This window comes from Grus americana, chromosome 2, assembly GCF_028858705.1.
Source record: "Grus americana isolate bGruAme1 chromosome 2, bGruAme1.mat, whole genome shotgun sequence".
NCBI lineage: Eukaryota > Metazoa > Chordata > Aves > Gruiformes > Gruidae > Grus > Grus americana.
Genome location: NC_072853.1, coordinates 73,191,559 through 73,209,971, shown reverse-complemented (window position 1 = coordinate 73,209,971; position 18,413 = coordinate 73,191,559). Strand labels below are relative to the sequence as shown.

The 18,413-nt window shown below is 37.9% G+C and overlaps 1 protein-coding gene across 1 annotated transcript in view; it reads left to right on the top strand.

Annotated features, from left to right (window-relative positions):
• RPRD1A (regulation of nuclear pre-mRNA domain containing 1A) overlaps positions 1 to 16,490 on the top strand; it is a 44,725-nt gene extending 28,235 nt beyond the window's left edge. The window contains exon 7 of the mRNA XM_054818708.1: positions 12,081 to 16,490. Within this exon, the coding sequence (XP_054674683.1) occupies positions 12,081 to 12,230 (150 nt within the window). The 3' untranslated portion in view covers positions 12,231 to 16,490. The remainder of the gene's footprint in view (positions 1 to 12,080) is intronic.
• Positions 16,491 to 18,413: the final 1,923 nt, after the last annotated feature.

The following is an 18,413-nucleotide window of genomic DNA, read 5'->3' as shown; positions in this document are numbered from 1 at the left end:
ACTTAGTGCTAATCCTTGAGTCCTAGAGGGGTGCTGCTTTATTATTGGCCTAATCAGTGTTACTATATTGGACTCCAAAGGATCATGCAACTGCTTGCAAGCCAGGTAGTTGAAAATTGTTGTTTTGATGTATGTGCAAAACATAAAATGATTATTAGCATAATCTTTTGAAATCTTACAGTTCAAGATAGAGAAGCTTCCTGTCACTGTGTTGACTAGGAGCATCTCATTTATTCCATTTGTGTCCTTTGCGCTCTATGTATGCATGTACAACTTGGCAAATATCCTAGCCCCAAATCCTCGGAGCCATGCTGGGTAACAGCTACTGTAGTCAGTGGAAAATTAATGTTCTTTTCATGCAACGTAATCAGAAAAATTGTACACGCTCAATAGCAGCTGTGGGTTTCAACTTTATGCTTCTGTTAAATGGTAAACAGTAATTCTTAGGCTTCTGAGAGTAATTTCCTGTAGGGGCTGTAGAATAATCCTGATCACTTGAACTTCAGTTTTGGAGTTACCTGTAAGTATTCATTGTCTTCTGGTGTCTGAATAGCTAACTTTCAGTTAGGTAATAACTAAAAGAGCAAGAGAGTTTACAGAAGCTATTCTTAAAAATACAAAAGGTAGTAAAGACCGAAATGTATAATCTAGGTTTTAGCTATCTTCAGTTATAAAATGCTGAGCACAAACTCCAGGGTTGCGTCTTTTAATGTAATTGATAAAGGCTTAGCGTTTAAATATGTACTTGTTAATTGAAGAAATCATAATTGTATTATGTGATTTAAAATTTGGAGCAAATTTATTTTCTGCATGTAAACCAGTGCCCAAGTACCAGTAGGAAAAAGTTGCTGAAAAATACTGAATTTCATTAGAGCTCCAGTAAAAGCAAAATGTAAACACACAGACAAACTGTGATGGACAGCAGGCAGGCTCCATGCTGCAGTGGGAGGGAGGGAGGGATACTGCACATTTCTGATAATGCAAGTTTGGACCTTGCAGAGTTAAAACAATTTCTGCAGGAGATATGTTCTACACAGCCCGCAAAATGTTTTAACAGCAGAAACCCTTCCTCTTATGCTGCTGCATACAGGCTTGTTTGTCAAAGCATGTTGCCCACTTTTTCATGGCACATGTATGTTTAACAATACTTTTTCTTCCAATATTTGATTACCTAGCATGCTTTTATGCTACATCACACAGCTTTTGCCATGTTGCACAATGAACTTTCTCCTCTAAAGTCCAGTTGACCTGGAAATGTAATGAAATATGCCCTACACAGTTGCAGATTTCAACCTGCAGATGAATGACTGTGGGGAGGCGTTTTTTTGCTGGTTTTATTTGGCCCCATTGTCTTGACTCTTGATAATGTAGATGCGAGCAAGTGACTTTCCCTGAACAGTGGCAAAGGCATGGGGTTTAGTTTGTTCTTTTTAGCTGTGAAAGGGAGGGGGGGGGCAGTTGTGCTCTCTCTGTGCTATCAGCAATTACTTGCCCTCTCTCAGCAGAGGCTGGTCTTGCCATGTTGCAGTATTGAGGGGCTGGCTGGGAGTCTGAGGGACTCATTTGAGCTGCTAAGCCCCCTCAGCTTGTGGTGCCTGGCTAGCTTGATTTTTTTTTTTTTTTTCCACTCGCAGGTGGGTTTGCCAGTAGAGAAATTACCTTTTGGTTTACAAGGCAAGCCCTTTAAAAAAAAAATTAAAAAAAAATAGAACTGAATGCATGGTGACTTTTACAGCCACTCTTTAAGACAGTATCTTAAGCTTGGGTGCAAGTCTGTATTGTACAAGTCATGGTTAGATCTTAAGTCATTTCCCATAAGTGTCCCTTGGATTTAGTGCTGTTCGTTACCAAGTTTCCCCTCCTACATGGGGGAAACGTTTCCCTTTTGCATGACTGTTGCACTGCAGAGTGAAAGTGAAGTGGCATACCCAGGCCGAATACCCAAGCCTTCTATCTCATAGCAGGCTGGAAACACATACCCAGAGGGCATTTATGTTCTTCTTAAACACTTACTCTATCCCACAACTGATTGTGTCCAACAGACCAGAAATCTTAAGAGATGTCCTGGCAGACTGTTTTTGCTGTGCCAGCCAGTAGATCCAGCTCTTGCCTGAACTTCAGCTGCAGGTTCAGACCTGCTGGGTTTGTTTCCCTTGATGGAAGTCCCAGTTGTCAGGTGCTAGGTGTAATTTTTTTTTTTCCCTTTCAAGCTTCATGTTTATGAGAGATCTGCAAGCATGAACTTAGGGACAGACCAGTCTTAATAGTTTACTGAACAAGTAGGGAAGAGGTGGACAAATATTTTAAAAGTTCTTAAATTGCCCCACAAGCCATGTATATTCAATTGCTATTCAATTCAGTTTGCCTCAATGGTAAGGCCTTTTCTGCAGCAAGAGTACAGTCTCGATTGCTACTTCAGATCTTGTTTTCTCAGGGAATTTGAAGCAGCTCACCAGTGGAATGAGACAGATATAATTATTTTGCAATTTGGACATCAAATCTGATACACCCCATGTACTTCCCTGCTTTCCTGAGGTACTGGAAAAACAACATTTTGAAAGATTTCAGGTTCTTATTTTGGCCTGTGCAAATGGAAGTAGAGCCTGAGGTTTTTCTGTGGAACCTTTGATACAAATTTAAAACAGTATCAAGTTTGTGAGAGTGAAGTTTGTGTGAATAAGAGAGAAATTTGGAGTTTCTGTCATACAAAAAAACCCCAGGGTAATATACCTGGTGAAAATGTACCAAAGTGACATGCATACTGACATGCGAGAAGCACATGGCAAAACAGGGAATTTAGGGTGATTTACTACTTTGTGCAATTCCATTTTTTTAACACTGTGGAAACCCAAATAACTAGTTTAGGACACACAGATATTTTAGATATGTACATATGTTTAGATTTTTATTACTGCCTACTGAATAGTCAAAAGTCTCAGTCATTAGAATCTTTATCAGGAATATCTGAAATGCCGTACTTCGCAAACAATGATTCTCCATTCCAAAATTAGACATTTATTAAAAATTGGAAGAAAATTGAAAGAATGAAAGAACTTTTTTACATTATTTCATTTTTCCTCTGTAACATGTACTGAATTACTCATGATTTCATTTGTAAATATCTCAGGAATAAATTAAAAACATTTAACTTAGTATGTTCTCCTGGTGACCTCATCTTCCAAGGTCACTTCATCCACAACTGGATAGAAATACAGACCTACAAAACAGCAAACCCCACAGGTACTCTTAGAGCTTCTATATAAACCAGGATAATCATTTTAAAAAGACCTTTTTAATGAAATGCAGGTGGCTTGAATGGATGAAAGATGCTTTAAAAAGCTAAGACATTTTAGATAGAAATGATTGCTAACCTCTGATACTTGTTTTCTTTTATCAGTACATCACAGAAGGATGTGCATTAGTGGGGTTATTGCAAGGTGTAGGCTTTTGGGAGCAAAATAGTTCATAATGGGTAAGAAAACTTCAGGAAAAACACTGTAAATGTCTTTCCTTGTTCTATTTAATGTTGTTTACTTGTTCTGTGTTCTGCTTTCTCTCTAGACTTTTTCTTCTCTGGTTGCTCATAATTTCTGCCCTGGCAACCTCTTTTTGCACCATTTTTATTATCAAATAAAACTAGCTATTTGAGCAATTCATAATTGGGTAAATAATGTCAAAAATGGATGGGGGTGCCAAATTTGCTGCCTGAAATTTCTTGTTTGATAAGAGACTTTTACATTGTGAATTTTTCTTGTAATTGCTCTGTGCTCTCTATTGGTATCGCTTCCCTTATGCAAGACATTCTCATCATAGGGGTTTTTTTAATATTAAAGCTTGAGGGTAAGCACTGTTTCTTTTGGTTTTTTTTTTTTAAATGCTAAAACTTGTATCTCTGTGCATTGTTAGAAAATTAAGCTGCTTCTCCTTTCTTGTTGGCTGTAGAAGGGGTGTGGTTGTTTGCTTCATGCATGGTAGAGTTTTCATTGGAGATATTCCCACAGGATATGTGAGGGGCAGTTTCCAGAAGTAAATCAGAATATCTGTTGCTGCTGTGTAATTCTCCCTTTCCAACATTACCTTTCTGATGCTCCCATCCTTGTCACTGAATGCTGCATTTGAAGTCTCTATTTCACACTCAGGAAAGGTGAGAAAAACAAAATTACCATGCAGCATGTCAACATTTTGTCTTACACAGATAATTATTCTCATTAGTCGCATAAACTACAGTTTCAATTCTCCTGTGACGCTGAGCACTTTCAACTACTATTAAAGCAAATCAGGCTTGTGAATGCTTGGCTTTGAGCTGTAACTAAATCCTCTTCTTTAGAAGCCGTGTCTCTAAAATGTATGTTTCAAGCTACTTGATGAAATTGTGAGAATAAGTCGACAAGTGTAATATGAAACTGTCTAGCTGGTAAGATTTATTAGAGTGTACACACATTGGATGACCCCCTGGCATTTCTTGGCGTATTTTGAGAACCATTATTTAAAAAATCTCTTTAAGAAATAGCCACATGCTTTTAAGGTAGGACTGTTCTGGAATTGTAGGGTAGTTGTCCTTCACATTTGTTTCTTCAGGTTGGATAGGAGTCATTTATGAAATGGGAAAATAAAAGACAGAAATAAATAATTTAAAAAAATGTTTGAAGAGCTTGATGAAAATGTCCAAGGCCAGTTTTGCACAGACAGACCTGCACTGATTGATTACTGAATTGCACGAGGTCAACAGCCTGGGCCTACCTGTAGCAGAAAGTTGAGGTCCTCTACCTGCATTACTTTTATTTATTTCACTTGAAATACAGCTAATGCCCAATCTGAGGTCAATAAAACACTTCTGATTGAAACACTTTTCTTTCATTTTCTTTCTTGCTCACAGGTTAACGCCGAGTGGCCCTGTGCTGCAGTTGCAAAATCTATATACATTAGCCTGCTTTAAGCTCTCTGCTGCTTGGACTAGACTGCTAATAGTACTTAGCCTTGCTACAATAAAACTAGGTCTCGTGCGTCTACTTTATGTAGATATGTCATTGACAAAAGAAGAGGATCTGAAACAGCTATCTCTTAGCTAGCTATAGATAAATCCCCTACCTATTGACCTGCAGTGTTACTTTCATTCTCAGATTCACTTTTCATCTTCAAAATAGTTACATGTAGTCTTGGCTTTACAGAATTTTCATACTTTCAGCTGTCCATTTGTCTCTGTTAAATAATGAACATCAAAGTCCACGTTTTAGCGGTTCGACACTCACAGCATTAGCTTCAGAAAGATGAGTTGCACATGTGGAATCTGAAGTTGGAACTGAGACTGTTGTAATGACCTGCAGGCAAGGGTTGCATGAAATGAGGAATGTGCGTCTGACGTACACAATTTTACAGTTCAGCTGTTGGGTACAGTAAATATTTGAGCCTGAAGACTTTACACAACTGTTCTTAAATTCATTGCTAAAGGCGTGTTTTTTCTAATAGACCATCAAAGCTTTTCATTCAGAGATTCCTTTAAACTTGAACCCTGATATCCTTTAATTTGGATTACTAACTTCCACAAAGAGCTTCTCTGCCAGAGATTTTTCCAGCCTGGGCTAAAGAAGACTTCTTCTGCAATTGCAACTGTATACAGTTGTTCTCTGGGCTGACCATGGGCCAAGCACCTGACAGGACAGCAGAGAACTTCTTCCATGGGTGGGTTGTCCGTGGCTCCCATGAGTAATGGGGAGGTGGAAGCCGGTGGGTTTGAACGCAGAAAGTGGGCAAGTGCCCACAGAACTTGGCACCAGAGGCTGCAGAGATTAAGAAGGGATCCAGGACTAGACATTACAGTAAAGAAAGGAATAGGAGATCAGCTGGCTGAGGAGAAAGGGAGTGACTGGTCAGAAAAGCATAGCATCATGTAGAACTGAAATGTGAGGAACTGGAATTCCTTTCAACTAAGAGAATGGAAGCAAAAACTGCTGTGAGGTGATAGGGAGATCTGATGGAGATAATATATAGGCAGACAACAAGGACAGGCTGAGTATAGCACTGGGGAGAAATATGTGGAACTGGAACGAGACGCAGCCAAAACTATAGACACAGTGATAAGAGCAGACCAGGATTGGAAAGGGAAGAACTCAGATTTGGAGCCAGAAAGGAAGGAAATAGGAACAGTTAGGCAAAAAACAATTGTGAGTGTTTGGATGTGAATACAGGCATGACTGGAGTCTGAGAGGCATTGAACAGCTTTATTGGACAAAGAGATTGGTTGTAGGAACAGTGTTGAAGGAGTGGAGATGGAGACCAAGACTCAAGACTGGGATGAACAAGATTTGAGATCCGGGTACAGGCTGGAAGGAGCTAGACAAATTGCATTTTCAAGGAATGGAAAGAATAGTTTGTGGCCATTTGAAGGACTTCACATTTCTGATAATCACCCTTCCAATGGGAAAATGCTTTGTTCCTATTTACTGCTGCTGCACTCAGGAATTTATGAATTGAAGAGCTGCAGTGTATTCCTGTCTGTACCACAGCATAACGGTTGATGGTAGACAAAAAGTCACTTAATCAAGTGTTCCCCAGGTGGTCACTAATTTAGTTAAACTTCTGAGTTCATTGGTTCCTGTTGCTTCATTTGCAGACAAGCTGAGGAGTCTCTAGTATTTTAACTTAATTTAGAAAATTTGCTTTGAAGCATTAAGTTCTTGGTAATTTTAAGTACTAAGAAAAATGAGACACTCAAAATTAGAGGTTGCATTTCATTTTGATCTGTCAGCTCAAAGAAGTTTTCTGAATAATAAATTATGTTTTCTAATGGTGAAGTATGTTATTAGAAAACCTATGAGAATATTAGTAAATCTGCATACAGTAAGTAATGTGTGAGGCAATAGAACAATGAGGAGTAAACAAAGCAGTCACTAGGTAGGTCATTGCTTCAGTGCTATTTGTTTTGCTCTAAATGTGGTAAGACCTAATGGAAAACTGATAGATGCTAACATACTGGAAAGTTGAAGCTTTCTTCCAAAAATCTGTTTTGTAGTGAACAGGCAGAATGTGTAAAGGAAAGTTAGCCAAGTCAGTCCTTTCCTAAGCTTGTCATAACCGTCCTTGATTTTTCAACCTTGTGTGCATGTGTAACGCATATAGATGTGTTCAGGCTCTGTTCAGTGTCTTAAATGAAAGTTATTTCAGGGTTTTGTTCATCCTTAACACTGGTAAACAGTATGATTAAAGGCTCAAGCTAGTGAACAACGTGAGAAGCCATGCTCACCCGCTTTCCAGAGTGGTAGTGAGGCTTATCTGACTCCTTCAACTCTAGTTCTCAGTCTTCCTTGCAGAAAAATACCCAGACTGGGTGATGCGTTAGATTTTACCAAGGTGGGGTCTATGAACAAATGCTGTGTTTCTGAACTTCAGAATCTAGGTATCGGGGTATCACATGCCATTTGCTATTGTCTGAGCCTTTGAAGATTTCTAGTGGTTTCTGTGCTGTTGGACACAGTGCGTGAGAAGCCTTTGCTCTGTAACACAGCTCCGCTATCTGCACCTGAAGCTGGAAGGTTGGAACGGACCTAGAAAGCCAGAGATCTCAGTTTTAAATATGATGTACATACAGGCCATGGATGCTGATGTATACACAGGCCCTCAACACCTTAAAAGCCTTTTAAGCCTTTTGGGTTTTGTTTCTCTGTATTGGGAGTATTGATTTCCACCCTACCTTTCTTTCTGTAGCTAACAAGAGTGCAGATTAAGTATTTGTGTTTTCTGCAAACCTTTTGTTCTTGCTTTAGAATCGGACTTTGTTTCTTTCACTTTGCTATACATTTTCTGCCACACAGTATTTTGATGCATGCTGTAGTCTTAATGATCAGGTGAGGGTTCAAAGTCATATTAATATTGTAAAGGAAAAGCATATCCATGAAGTTCCAGGTTGTTTTAGCTGTAGCACCTCTCTATAGTAATTGCAGAAACTCTATATTAAGATCTATTTCAGCCTATTTCAGTTGGAAGAGAAAATACCCTCTGCGGTGCACAGCCTGTTTGGCCTGCCCATGTTTTTATTATTCATTATGATTGTAGTGCCTAATCAAAAATTATTTGGCTTTTTTGCCTGGTACTTATTTGATAGAGAATTACGATTAATCTAGGTGTGGAATCCATAGGTTGCTAGCATTGCTTTCACAAAATATCCATATTCTACCCTGTCGAGTAATGGAAACTGTAGTAATCAGTGGGATTCTAATGAGCAAAATAAGTTCTTCTAATTATCTCATAAACCTACTTTTATGACTGGAAGTACAAAAAATTATTGCTTGAAAGTAGTGTTATGTTAGACCACTGGAGAAATTGAAGGGACTTTAATTCCATACATCAGGTTGCACATATATCCCAAGAGTAAGGTTCTCCTTAGGTAGCAAGCGATGCAAATTATGCTCAGTGTAGCAAAAGAAAACATCATACTTCTGCCTGTCCTTGACTGTTTGAAGTAAATAGCTTGCATCTTGCCTCATTTACATGGGGGCAATTTGAAGTGTATCTTAAAATCAACATAACAAAAGTGAAATTTAACTTCTCCACGAGGATTTCTGCAGTTAGAAGTGTCAACAATATGGGCAAATTGTTACTGGGTTGTATAGTATCCAGCATTTCTAATGGACCAACAATATCAGAAATAACACTGAGATATGCTTATTCCTACTCCTCTGCTTTAATTAAGTCACACTCATAACATATACACTGAGGAAAAATGTTGTAGGTACATGTGCATGCTATTATGATAAAATAATAACGAGTATTATTGATAATGAGTACTTGATATGCCAACAGTCCAGGACTACTTAAGTAATGCCAGCCTTAAAAATATATAAGCAAACCCTTTCAGAAGCAACTAGTGATTTTAAATTGGGTCAAACTGTAAAAAGCCACCCCTTTGAAAGTATCTCAAAACTGCTAAGTCACTGTACTTGAAAATTGTCCCTCTTTTGAAATTCTCACCAGTCATGAAAACTAGACATTTCCAGTGATTTCTAGAATGGTTATGGGAGTGTCATGGAAAATGAGGTGAATAATATTTCTACTTGTGAGGGAGGATTGTCATGGACATCTAACCTGTAGTTGCAGATCTCACATATGCTTTGGATGACCAAAATTGTATTAAAATTGCATTCTGTAGCTTATATTGCATCAATAATATAATGAACTATAAAACCTTGTCTGATTTTTTATTTACTCTAGTTTTATAGTAAAAACTTTGAGCAAACCTTCTCAGGGGTCTCTATTTCTAAAAAGGCACAAGGAACGAGTTTTGACTGCCTGAGACTGTGCATTATGCTGAAGGTGTTGGCGAGAGGAAGAAGACTGTATTACGTGGGAGACTGAATTTATGAGAACGTTTTCCTTAGTGAGAAAAAGGAACCTACTGTCAGTAATATTGATCAAGCTGATATTCACTAGGCAACACGTCCCAGGCAAATTTTATATGGAAAATGCTGGATGTCAGAAATGTGATGTTACTATGGAAATGATTTATTATCAGCTAAAGGGAATTTTAATGGAGTCAAGAAACTGGCAATCTAATTTAAGGCACATTTCAGGTTTTGGAGTAAAGTCTTGAGAGAATATAGCTGCTAAGTGTGATCTGTGCCTATTTGCCTAGCATCATGCCTCAAGCTTATGAAGGGACGCCGATTTGCTGCTTCACTTTCCTCGTTGACAGAGAATGAACTTAGGATTCAGCTCATTCAAACACCATTTACAAGAATTAACTGCTGGAATGATTTTATAGGGTTTTTTTTTTACTAATTTTGAGCCTTTTGAGCGTTTTGATTCTGCTTACAGAATCCTCATCTGTACAGCAGTATGTCTTTCGCAACGGAGGCCACGTCTCCTAGCTTCAACCTTGCTCAAAGCCCTCGTTGCCCAGTGCTCAATCTCCAGCCATCCTGCTTCTGAAAATAGTGATTCTGGTTAACTAGTGTTCTGTATATTGCCAAATTGTTTGTTTCACTAAACAATGAAACCTGTCTTTTCCTCTGACATTAAAATCTGTTCCCTAAAATAATAGTCAGGAGTCTATCTCTGCACTCTGGACTAAAATTAATAGTGAAAAGGGCAAGAAGTATTCTGTTACCAGCTTTTTACATGCTGCCATTCTGCTTGCACAGAATCAGCTCACTGAGGCCTCTGGATGCAGCTGTAATATTAGACATAAAACAGTAAAGTATTTGTGGCCTTTGGGCATTACTGTAAGGATACAGTGTCAGGATACAGCCCTTCATTTCCACAGCCATGTCCTGAAGTCACTTACGCCAGAGAGGATATTTTAGGCAAGCGTGAGCAAGTGACATTTTTCCTAGGATGAAAGGACTTGCAGTTATAAGGCATCTTTGATCATTTGTGTCGTAAAAGGGATGCTGCTTTGCCCTGTGTACCCTCACCAAGTGTTTACAGTTCTGCTGACGGGGCATCTGTAGTATTTTCACTGTATTTAGTATCTCGTAATATTCTGAACTGCATGTAATATTTAATTTTTAAATATAAATGATAACAAGGAATTGATGAACGTAATTCAGGGGACAGTTTCTTCTCTTTCTATGTAAAGATTTAATTATTACCTTTTTTTAGCTATGCATTACTTTCTCATTAAGAATTTAAGATTTCTTGTGGTTCTCTTACTGCCCTTGGTAAGAAGGCCACACTGCTAATAGTCTCAAACTTTGTTTTTATGTGTGTTGGACCTTGTCCAATAATCTTGATCATGCCCCAGGTATTTCACATGTGTACTACTGTATTGGGTTCTACTACCAAAAGGTCTTTTCATTGGCCTTCCTTTTTACTCCATGCTATTAACAGTGTAGAAAAATGTTTAAAATTATGTTTAGACCTTGTAAATAGCATGATTGTTATTTTTATAGACTTTTGCTTAGTGTTTTTATACTTGCTGGAACTTCAAAGTGTTTATATTTGATTTGTATATGTATTTGTTTATTTCCTTTTATAGGATGATGTAGATTTTTTTCCCCACTATTATTTAGAAGTTGTTATAATCATGAGATCTTGATTATCCAAGTTGTAGGTTAACTGTTTCTTGTTATTTCCAGCCATTCCCAGGCTGCAGCAAAACCCGCAGCCGCACTAGAAAGCATCTGCATTTGATGTGTTGTGAATTACAGTATATTTTCATGAATCACCGCTTTGCCTGCTAATGCTTAGTCTCTTTTGCTCTCCAAAGAAATGTGTTTCCAGGTTTTTGAAATGTAAATATTCCTGTAAATTGTACCCTAATCTTCCTACATTTTGGAATAACCGTTTTCATTTTATACAAACTGGTATTCTCCATTGTGTTTTGTATTCTTAATAGGTGAGCACTAACTATATTCTAGTGCACTGGTTTACAATGTTAAATACCTTATCTTGTATAATGTTGTTTCATGTGAAAAGTGCCTCATAATCATTAAATAGATGAATTATGAGTGGTTTGACCTGTATTCCAACACAATATGAAATCCTAAGTCCCCAATTCAAAAAGTTTCTGAAAACTCAGGGTTAGATCCATAAATGTACTGATGCAATATCGTTTTTATTATAAAAGTTAATACAAAATACTTATGATTGGTCAGCTTGGTGGGGCTGATCAACAGGCCTGGTTAGGTGGTATTTGGTTGTTTTTTATTCTTTCATCAGTAAGTAACTTCTGAAAGTAACAACTTTGACATCAGTAAGTTTATCTTCCTGTACTTCGAGAATGATAGTAGAGTACGTGTATCCATTATCCTTAATACAATTTCTAAGAATTATCCCATTATACTAGTCACATGGAGGAACACATGTAGTTGTGTTAACTGGGATTGTCTGCCTCATTTAGCATTTATGTACTTACAATTCAAAGCAGAAAAATCCCGTGGCTATGCTTCCAAAGTCAGACGCTGAGAAAATGCTAGACCTGATGCCTCTGCCTCCAGAATACCCAATTCTCTAGGCTCTCACCTATTAAAGGATGTTTAGTCATCTAACTCACAGAAGGAATACTTTCTTTAGAAAATGTCAAGTGCAGTAAATAGTAGGGATGGTATTAGCAAAAGAGTCTCATGTTGAATTCTTCTGCCTTACAGGAGTACAAACGCAAGCTAGCCAGAGTTTCCCAAGTACGGAAAGAACTCAGGTCACGCATCCAGAACCTGCCTGATCTCTCTCGACTTCCCAACGTCACGGGCAGCCACGTACACCTACCGTTTGCAGGAGACATCTACGGTGATGACTGATTACAAGAACATCCTTCCATAACCTCTACTTTTCTGTGAAATGAGGGGTAGGTCAGACTGATTGGTATCTTGTAGTATTATTTTTGTATATTGTCAGAGAGTGTCGGTAAAAATACTCTAATAATTTATAAAAAATGGTTTAAAAAGTTGATTTGTTTACTATTTTATTGGCGAGTGAACATAAGGGTACATTTATAAAAGTGGCATCTGTGTCTATTACATTGAAGAATGGATAACTATCTTATCTTTTGTAAAGATTTCAGTTGGGTGCTCTGTAAAAAAAACATGCTAGGATTTTTCTTATGTACCCTATATTTAATGTAGATCAACGTATAATCAATGCATACTTCTAATTGAAGACATTTCAGTTGCTAGTGAGGGAGTGAAATGAGGAAATCACAAGCTTATGTTCGCAAGAAGGTTGATGCACGTTAATGCAGAGTTAAAAGCAATCTTACTGTCCATTACATTTAAATTACCCACTACCAAAACAAGTCAGGTGGGGTTTTTTGAAGGAAATGTTAACAACCAATTTTGTATTGGAAAGCATAAATCATGTTACACTGAGCAGATCTTTAAATGACTCAAAATACTGCAATATTTTAGTATCATTTAAAAGTCAGCATAAGAAACTGTACAATCGACCAGTTTAATTATGTTTCAAAATTGTAACTTTCTTTTTACAGCTGCTTAGTTTCTAAATTGAGGGACCATTCATTTGTACTCTAATCCCTTTCTGGAACATCCGTCTCCATCTAAAAAGGTTAATCCCAGAAATGTGAAGCCATTTTCCAGCTTTAATTAAATCGAAAGGTCATTCTCTAAACTGTCCCAATTGTTCAATGTCCATTATTAAAAATTGACAATGCTATGTACCATCCATGCGTGCAGCAACACGGTGATACAGCCGTGCTGTAGATCGTCTTCCACTGCGAAACCCCAGAGGCCAGCACACGCTTCCAGCCCCCCACCTCCACCCGCTCCAGCAACGCATTTCTAGCTCTTGATTGTCTTTTCTCACAGAACAGGAGGAGACAGTTCAGGGCTGTGCATAAGTTAAACTGTGGAAAATTATTGCCCAGTGTCTGTTTTTTAAAAAAGTCCTTTGCATGGCATAAACGTGGTATTTGGCTACAGGTAGCTGAATTTGTCATAAGTCCTTGTTAGCATACTATGCACCAGCTTTTAAGTTCACTTGAAAACTTAAAGACACAGACAGCATCTAGGAGATTGCCAGAAAATTTAGGCTTTTCAGTCAGTTGGAATTAGGCACCTAATCGTTGAGGAGTGATTTAAAAAATGCCTACCTGTACCTTTGCCATTTTGATGTACCTTAAAATCCTGGGCTGCAAGTGTTTGAGTTGGATATATCGTCGGAGTATTTAATGATAGTTGTTCACAGGTTTGCATTTGTTGGGCATTGGTTTGCATCAGTTAAGTTCACAGTTTACAAGTTTAACACTCCTTCTCACATGAAAGGAGAATTTTTTTAAAAAAATCTATTCTTCTCACACGAAAGCAATTTAGAAAAAAATAAACCCATTCTTCCTTTTCAAAACCCACAGCAATTCAAAATAGTGGCGGAGTGAAGTTGTTGAAGATAGTGATTGATCTGTCACTTTTTATTGACTTCTACAAGGCTAATTGCCTGAATAGTTGTTGGATGGGAATGGAGAATAATCTTTCTCTTTAAATAGATACACTTGGACATAAGCACATCATCTTTTCTCATGGAAGTTGCCATGAATTAAACCTCAGTTAAGTAGGGAAAAAACCCCAAAAGATAAAAATGCAAGCTCTTGACATAGCATTCCATAGCATGCAATGTGGAATACTAATTTCATCAAAAAGTCTGACTGACAGACAGGAACGCTGAAAATAGTTCATCAGAGCTCACTAGCTGTCCAAAGATTTGTAAGTTTTAAGTGGCAATTTTCCACTCCGTAGGAAAAAAGAGCTAACTAGAATGAATCCAGAGGATTTGTACCCAGAGGTGATTATAAGTGTAGCGGCATGGGTTGTTTAGAGCGCATTGAAGGATCTAAGTCTTAGATACTCAAACCCATAGGGAATTAAGCTTAAACAGTCTTTTGCTACCTTAATTAAAAATAATTATAATAATAAAGTTGAATGCTGAATTTCCTTGATCTCTCAAGAGTATTAAAAAAGACACGACACTTACTTCACTAGATTTGTTTTTCTTATTCATAACTCTTAGTAATAATGTTGCTTATCTACAGATAATGTAGAACTGATAAACGAATGAGGAAAAATCTCAACTACTTCTTGATGTATATAAGTTTTAATTTTGAGAGAGTGCTATTTTCTGGATATATTTTTCTTTATTTTACTGTGAAATTGTTTGCTTAAAGGAATATTTCATAGCTGGGTTTTTTTGAAAAGATCCCTCAACATTTGTTTGGAAAAGAGGACTTGTGGAAGGTAAAGGCCACTCTTCTAACAAGTGTCATGTGTTCGTGGCTGAATGGTACGTTGGTTTTTATTTATATGGGAAAGGCATCAGGTATCAACTAGTTAGAAGATTTATATTGTAACTGTAATAGCATAGCAGGAGATAATATGGTACAATACAAACACAGCCCTGTAGTATCAAAAAATACCTCCACGTTCTCAGGTTCCAAAGCTTAACGTACGTACTTCTGACATCTCAGGAAGAGAAGAGGCTGGGTGGGGAAAGGAAGGGTGCCGAGGAGCTGAAAGGGAGAACAGGCCAGAGTGGAAATGAAAAGCAAAACAAACATCAGCTTTTGTCAAAACAGAACTATCGGTGTGAAACTGGGCAGCAGGATGCTTTAGCTGTCGATGGGATTATAACAGTAGAACTGCTTTGGGGCGTTACCACCCTGGGAAAGAAAATGCGTGGGTGTGCCATGCCCATCCCTTCTCACCTGGTCTGGCTCTACTCAAACCAGAATGCCCACCCTACAAAAGGCACAACTATAAAATATCTGAACACTTTTCATCAATAATAACAACAGCATAATAATTAGATTAGTTGCTTCACTATATTGCACTTTTATTGAGCATTCTCCGAAAAAAGCAAAGACAACCCTGCAGCTCTTTGCCATATGAGAATGCTTACCTTGGAGGTCCCTGGCACTGCTTGTATATTCTAGTGTTTGCAGGCTCAAGCTGTGTTTTTGCAGAATGTTTTGAAAGATATCAGGAATATTACCCCACTTCCGTGGTTTTATAAATAAATGTGAAGTCCTTAGTTAAAAAAAATTACCATTTGTAGAAATTGTGTTTCATTACTCCTCTTGAAAATTAAACTACAGCCTGCAGTAACATCAGCTTGTCTGTTTCACTCTGTTAATGTTTGTGTTAATATATTAAACCACCTCAGTTAATCCCTAGCAACACAACCCAAACTACATGCTTATTTCGTGTTTTATCCAAGTAGTCTTCCAAATGTCAAACTGAGAGCTTTCATTATGATACAATTACATTCCTGTTTACATGAAGTTTATAAAAACAATGTGTTAGGACTTCCACAGACTAACCCTGCTCTCACAAGTCAGTGGTAACTCAGTCCGGTACTTCAACGATGACCCAAAATCCGTACATAGGATGCAGTAGCCCCCTGCACAGATGACCATGGAAGACATGGAAGTCTATGCATAGGCTCGAGTGGCCCTCAACAGAAGAGCTGAATTTCAAACTTTTTCAAATAGATTCATGGGTGCGGGGGGGTTTCAGTGGAAAAATTAATGAACTAGAAAACCAGCACGTCTAAACTTTGTCGTTACATTTATAAATATTTAGGGGCAGTTCTGCTCATTTTTAATGCACATAATCACAGCGACTATTCCTGCAAGTAAAGAAAGCAGATTCAAATGTGGTGTCTCAAGTGGATTTTTTTTTTTTTTTTTTTTAATGAATGACCAATTTTGTCTCGGCTCCTATTTCAGTGTGTCATTTATCTTGATTAAGTAGTAAATCTCTTCCATCTTGTTATTTAGAAATCTAATTCTGATTTCATCTTTACAATATTTAAAGTATCCTACTAAGCATGATGTTTTTGTGGGAATTTGCAAAAGTTCAATAGCACTCGTTACTTGTTTGCAACAGAAGTAGATTCATTTGTTAAAAGCTAACAAGAAAAGTTTGAAATGTAAAGATGTTTCATTATTGTGCTTTTCTGACAGAACATGTAATCCTTGTGTAATTTATGTCCTCAAAAATAACACCTGTATGTATGCTCTTTCATATTTAATAGAATAAAATATTGTAAAACCAGTTTTGAAATCATTGTTTATTGCTTGCCTACTCAATCTCATGGCGGGAAATTGCCTTAATGTAAACTGCTCCCTATACTTAGGAGTCAACCAAAATCTCAGTGATGCTGGGGAAGTGATCGATACTCATTTTTAAATTTATTACTCTCCGTTTTTGTATTTAGTGTGAAAATTTTCAGTGAGGAAGCAGTGCATTAAAAAGTCTGAGGTCATATCTCTAGAACTGTAATTGTCTTAAGAAGAAGTACTGTTCATATACCATCTAGTTTTTGGCCAAAGTTTGTGTTCCTTCAGAGGCGGGGCTGGGTATGAGGGAACTGGTTGTAATATGCCAGCTTGAGGTTCCCAATACTCAAGAGCGGGAAAACGGCTTAAACTGATGTTTCAAACTAAAACACGCTGTAGTTGAGCTGGCTATATTAAGACAGACTTTGTAACAATTTCAATATAAGGTATGATGCTATTACTGTCTATGGTACACATACCATTGTGTAAGTAGAATTTGTATGAGCTGGGAAATAACTCTCGCTCTGTAATTAAATACCTATACGCAGGGGTGTATGCTTAACAGAGAACCTACTTGGTCTTGCTTTACAAAGTCCGAGTGAAATTCTGGCCTCACTGAAATCAGTGCGGCCGTTTCCTCTCTGTAAAGAGTTGTTCTTCCACCAGAAACCAGCAATGCTGCGTGGCAGAGGTGCGGCGGGGAGGCTCTCCGCCTGTCTGTCGCAGCCAACAATTAACCTTCAGTGTTTCACCAAGTACAGGAACATTGTACGTTCTGAGGGGAAGAGTGCATCAGATGCACGCACATGTGCGTGTGTGTGTGTGTATAGATACATCTGATGTGCGTATATGTATATACCTATATCCATCATATATATAGATATGTATATACATATATATGTGTGTGTTTTTCAATACACAGATTCTGTGAAAGTCCAGTAACAGAATAAGCCTATATTAGAGGCTTAGGAATAACATAAAAGCACTTCAGATAGATAGAAAATACCAAGTCAGTTTGCGCCCAGCATTTTGAAGCACACTTATAAAACAAGGAATGGCACGTACTGAATGATTTTTTTTTTTCCTTTTTTCTCCATGGTAAAGTCCAATAGCTTGCAATAGTGATCCCTTATAACCACATCCGGATGCATCTGACAACTCTAGTAATTACAAAGAAAAAGATGTTGTTTGGAGCAGGACAAGACTCTACGTTAGCAAACAGCACATTGCAATAGCAATACACCTGGAGTGCAGAATACCTGAGGCTCAGTGCCTGGCCTCCACAATACACTTGTTGGAGGTGCTACTTCAGATAAGCTCTCCTGTGATCCTGTGGATAGACTGCCCATTAGCGTTTGCAGCACGTTGGTGGTGCCCTGGAGCACATCTTTTATCCCTTATCTGGAGTTGTATCCAAAAGGAATGCTGCTCACTATGGTATTGGGAAAAAAGCAGGGTAAACAGGGACAATTTGGGAGATCTGCTTCAAAAGCAAACTCTTGATCTAACACTTGAATGTCAGCACACCTTAACACGCAGCAGATGCTCATGCTGGTTTCATGTAAGCCTCATAGGAAGCACAGCAGTAGAGTACCTGATGGGTGTACTTTTAACATAAAAATTTATTACAAAACCTGTTTTTCAAATACTTTTGTATAATGCACATTTTCTATCATCAAGACTGAAGTATTTTTCCAGAGGACTGGATGATAAATAGAGCAACAACAGGTGAATTAATGCCAAGTTCTACACTGGAAAAGGCATAACTCCAAGGTCTGTATTTTGATCAAAGAATGACAGTTAATTTGATCATACATGGACATAAGAAACTAACGGCAGTGAACCTTTCAAAGTTACTGTGCAAGCATACAGGAGATATAAAAAGGTTACATGCCAATCTTTGAGACTCTAAGTAGAA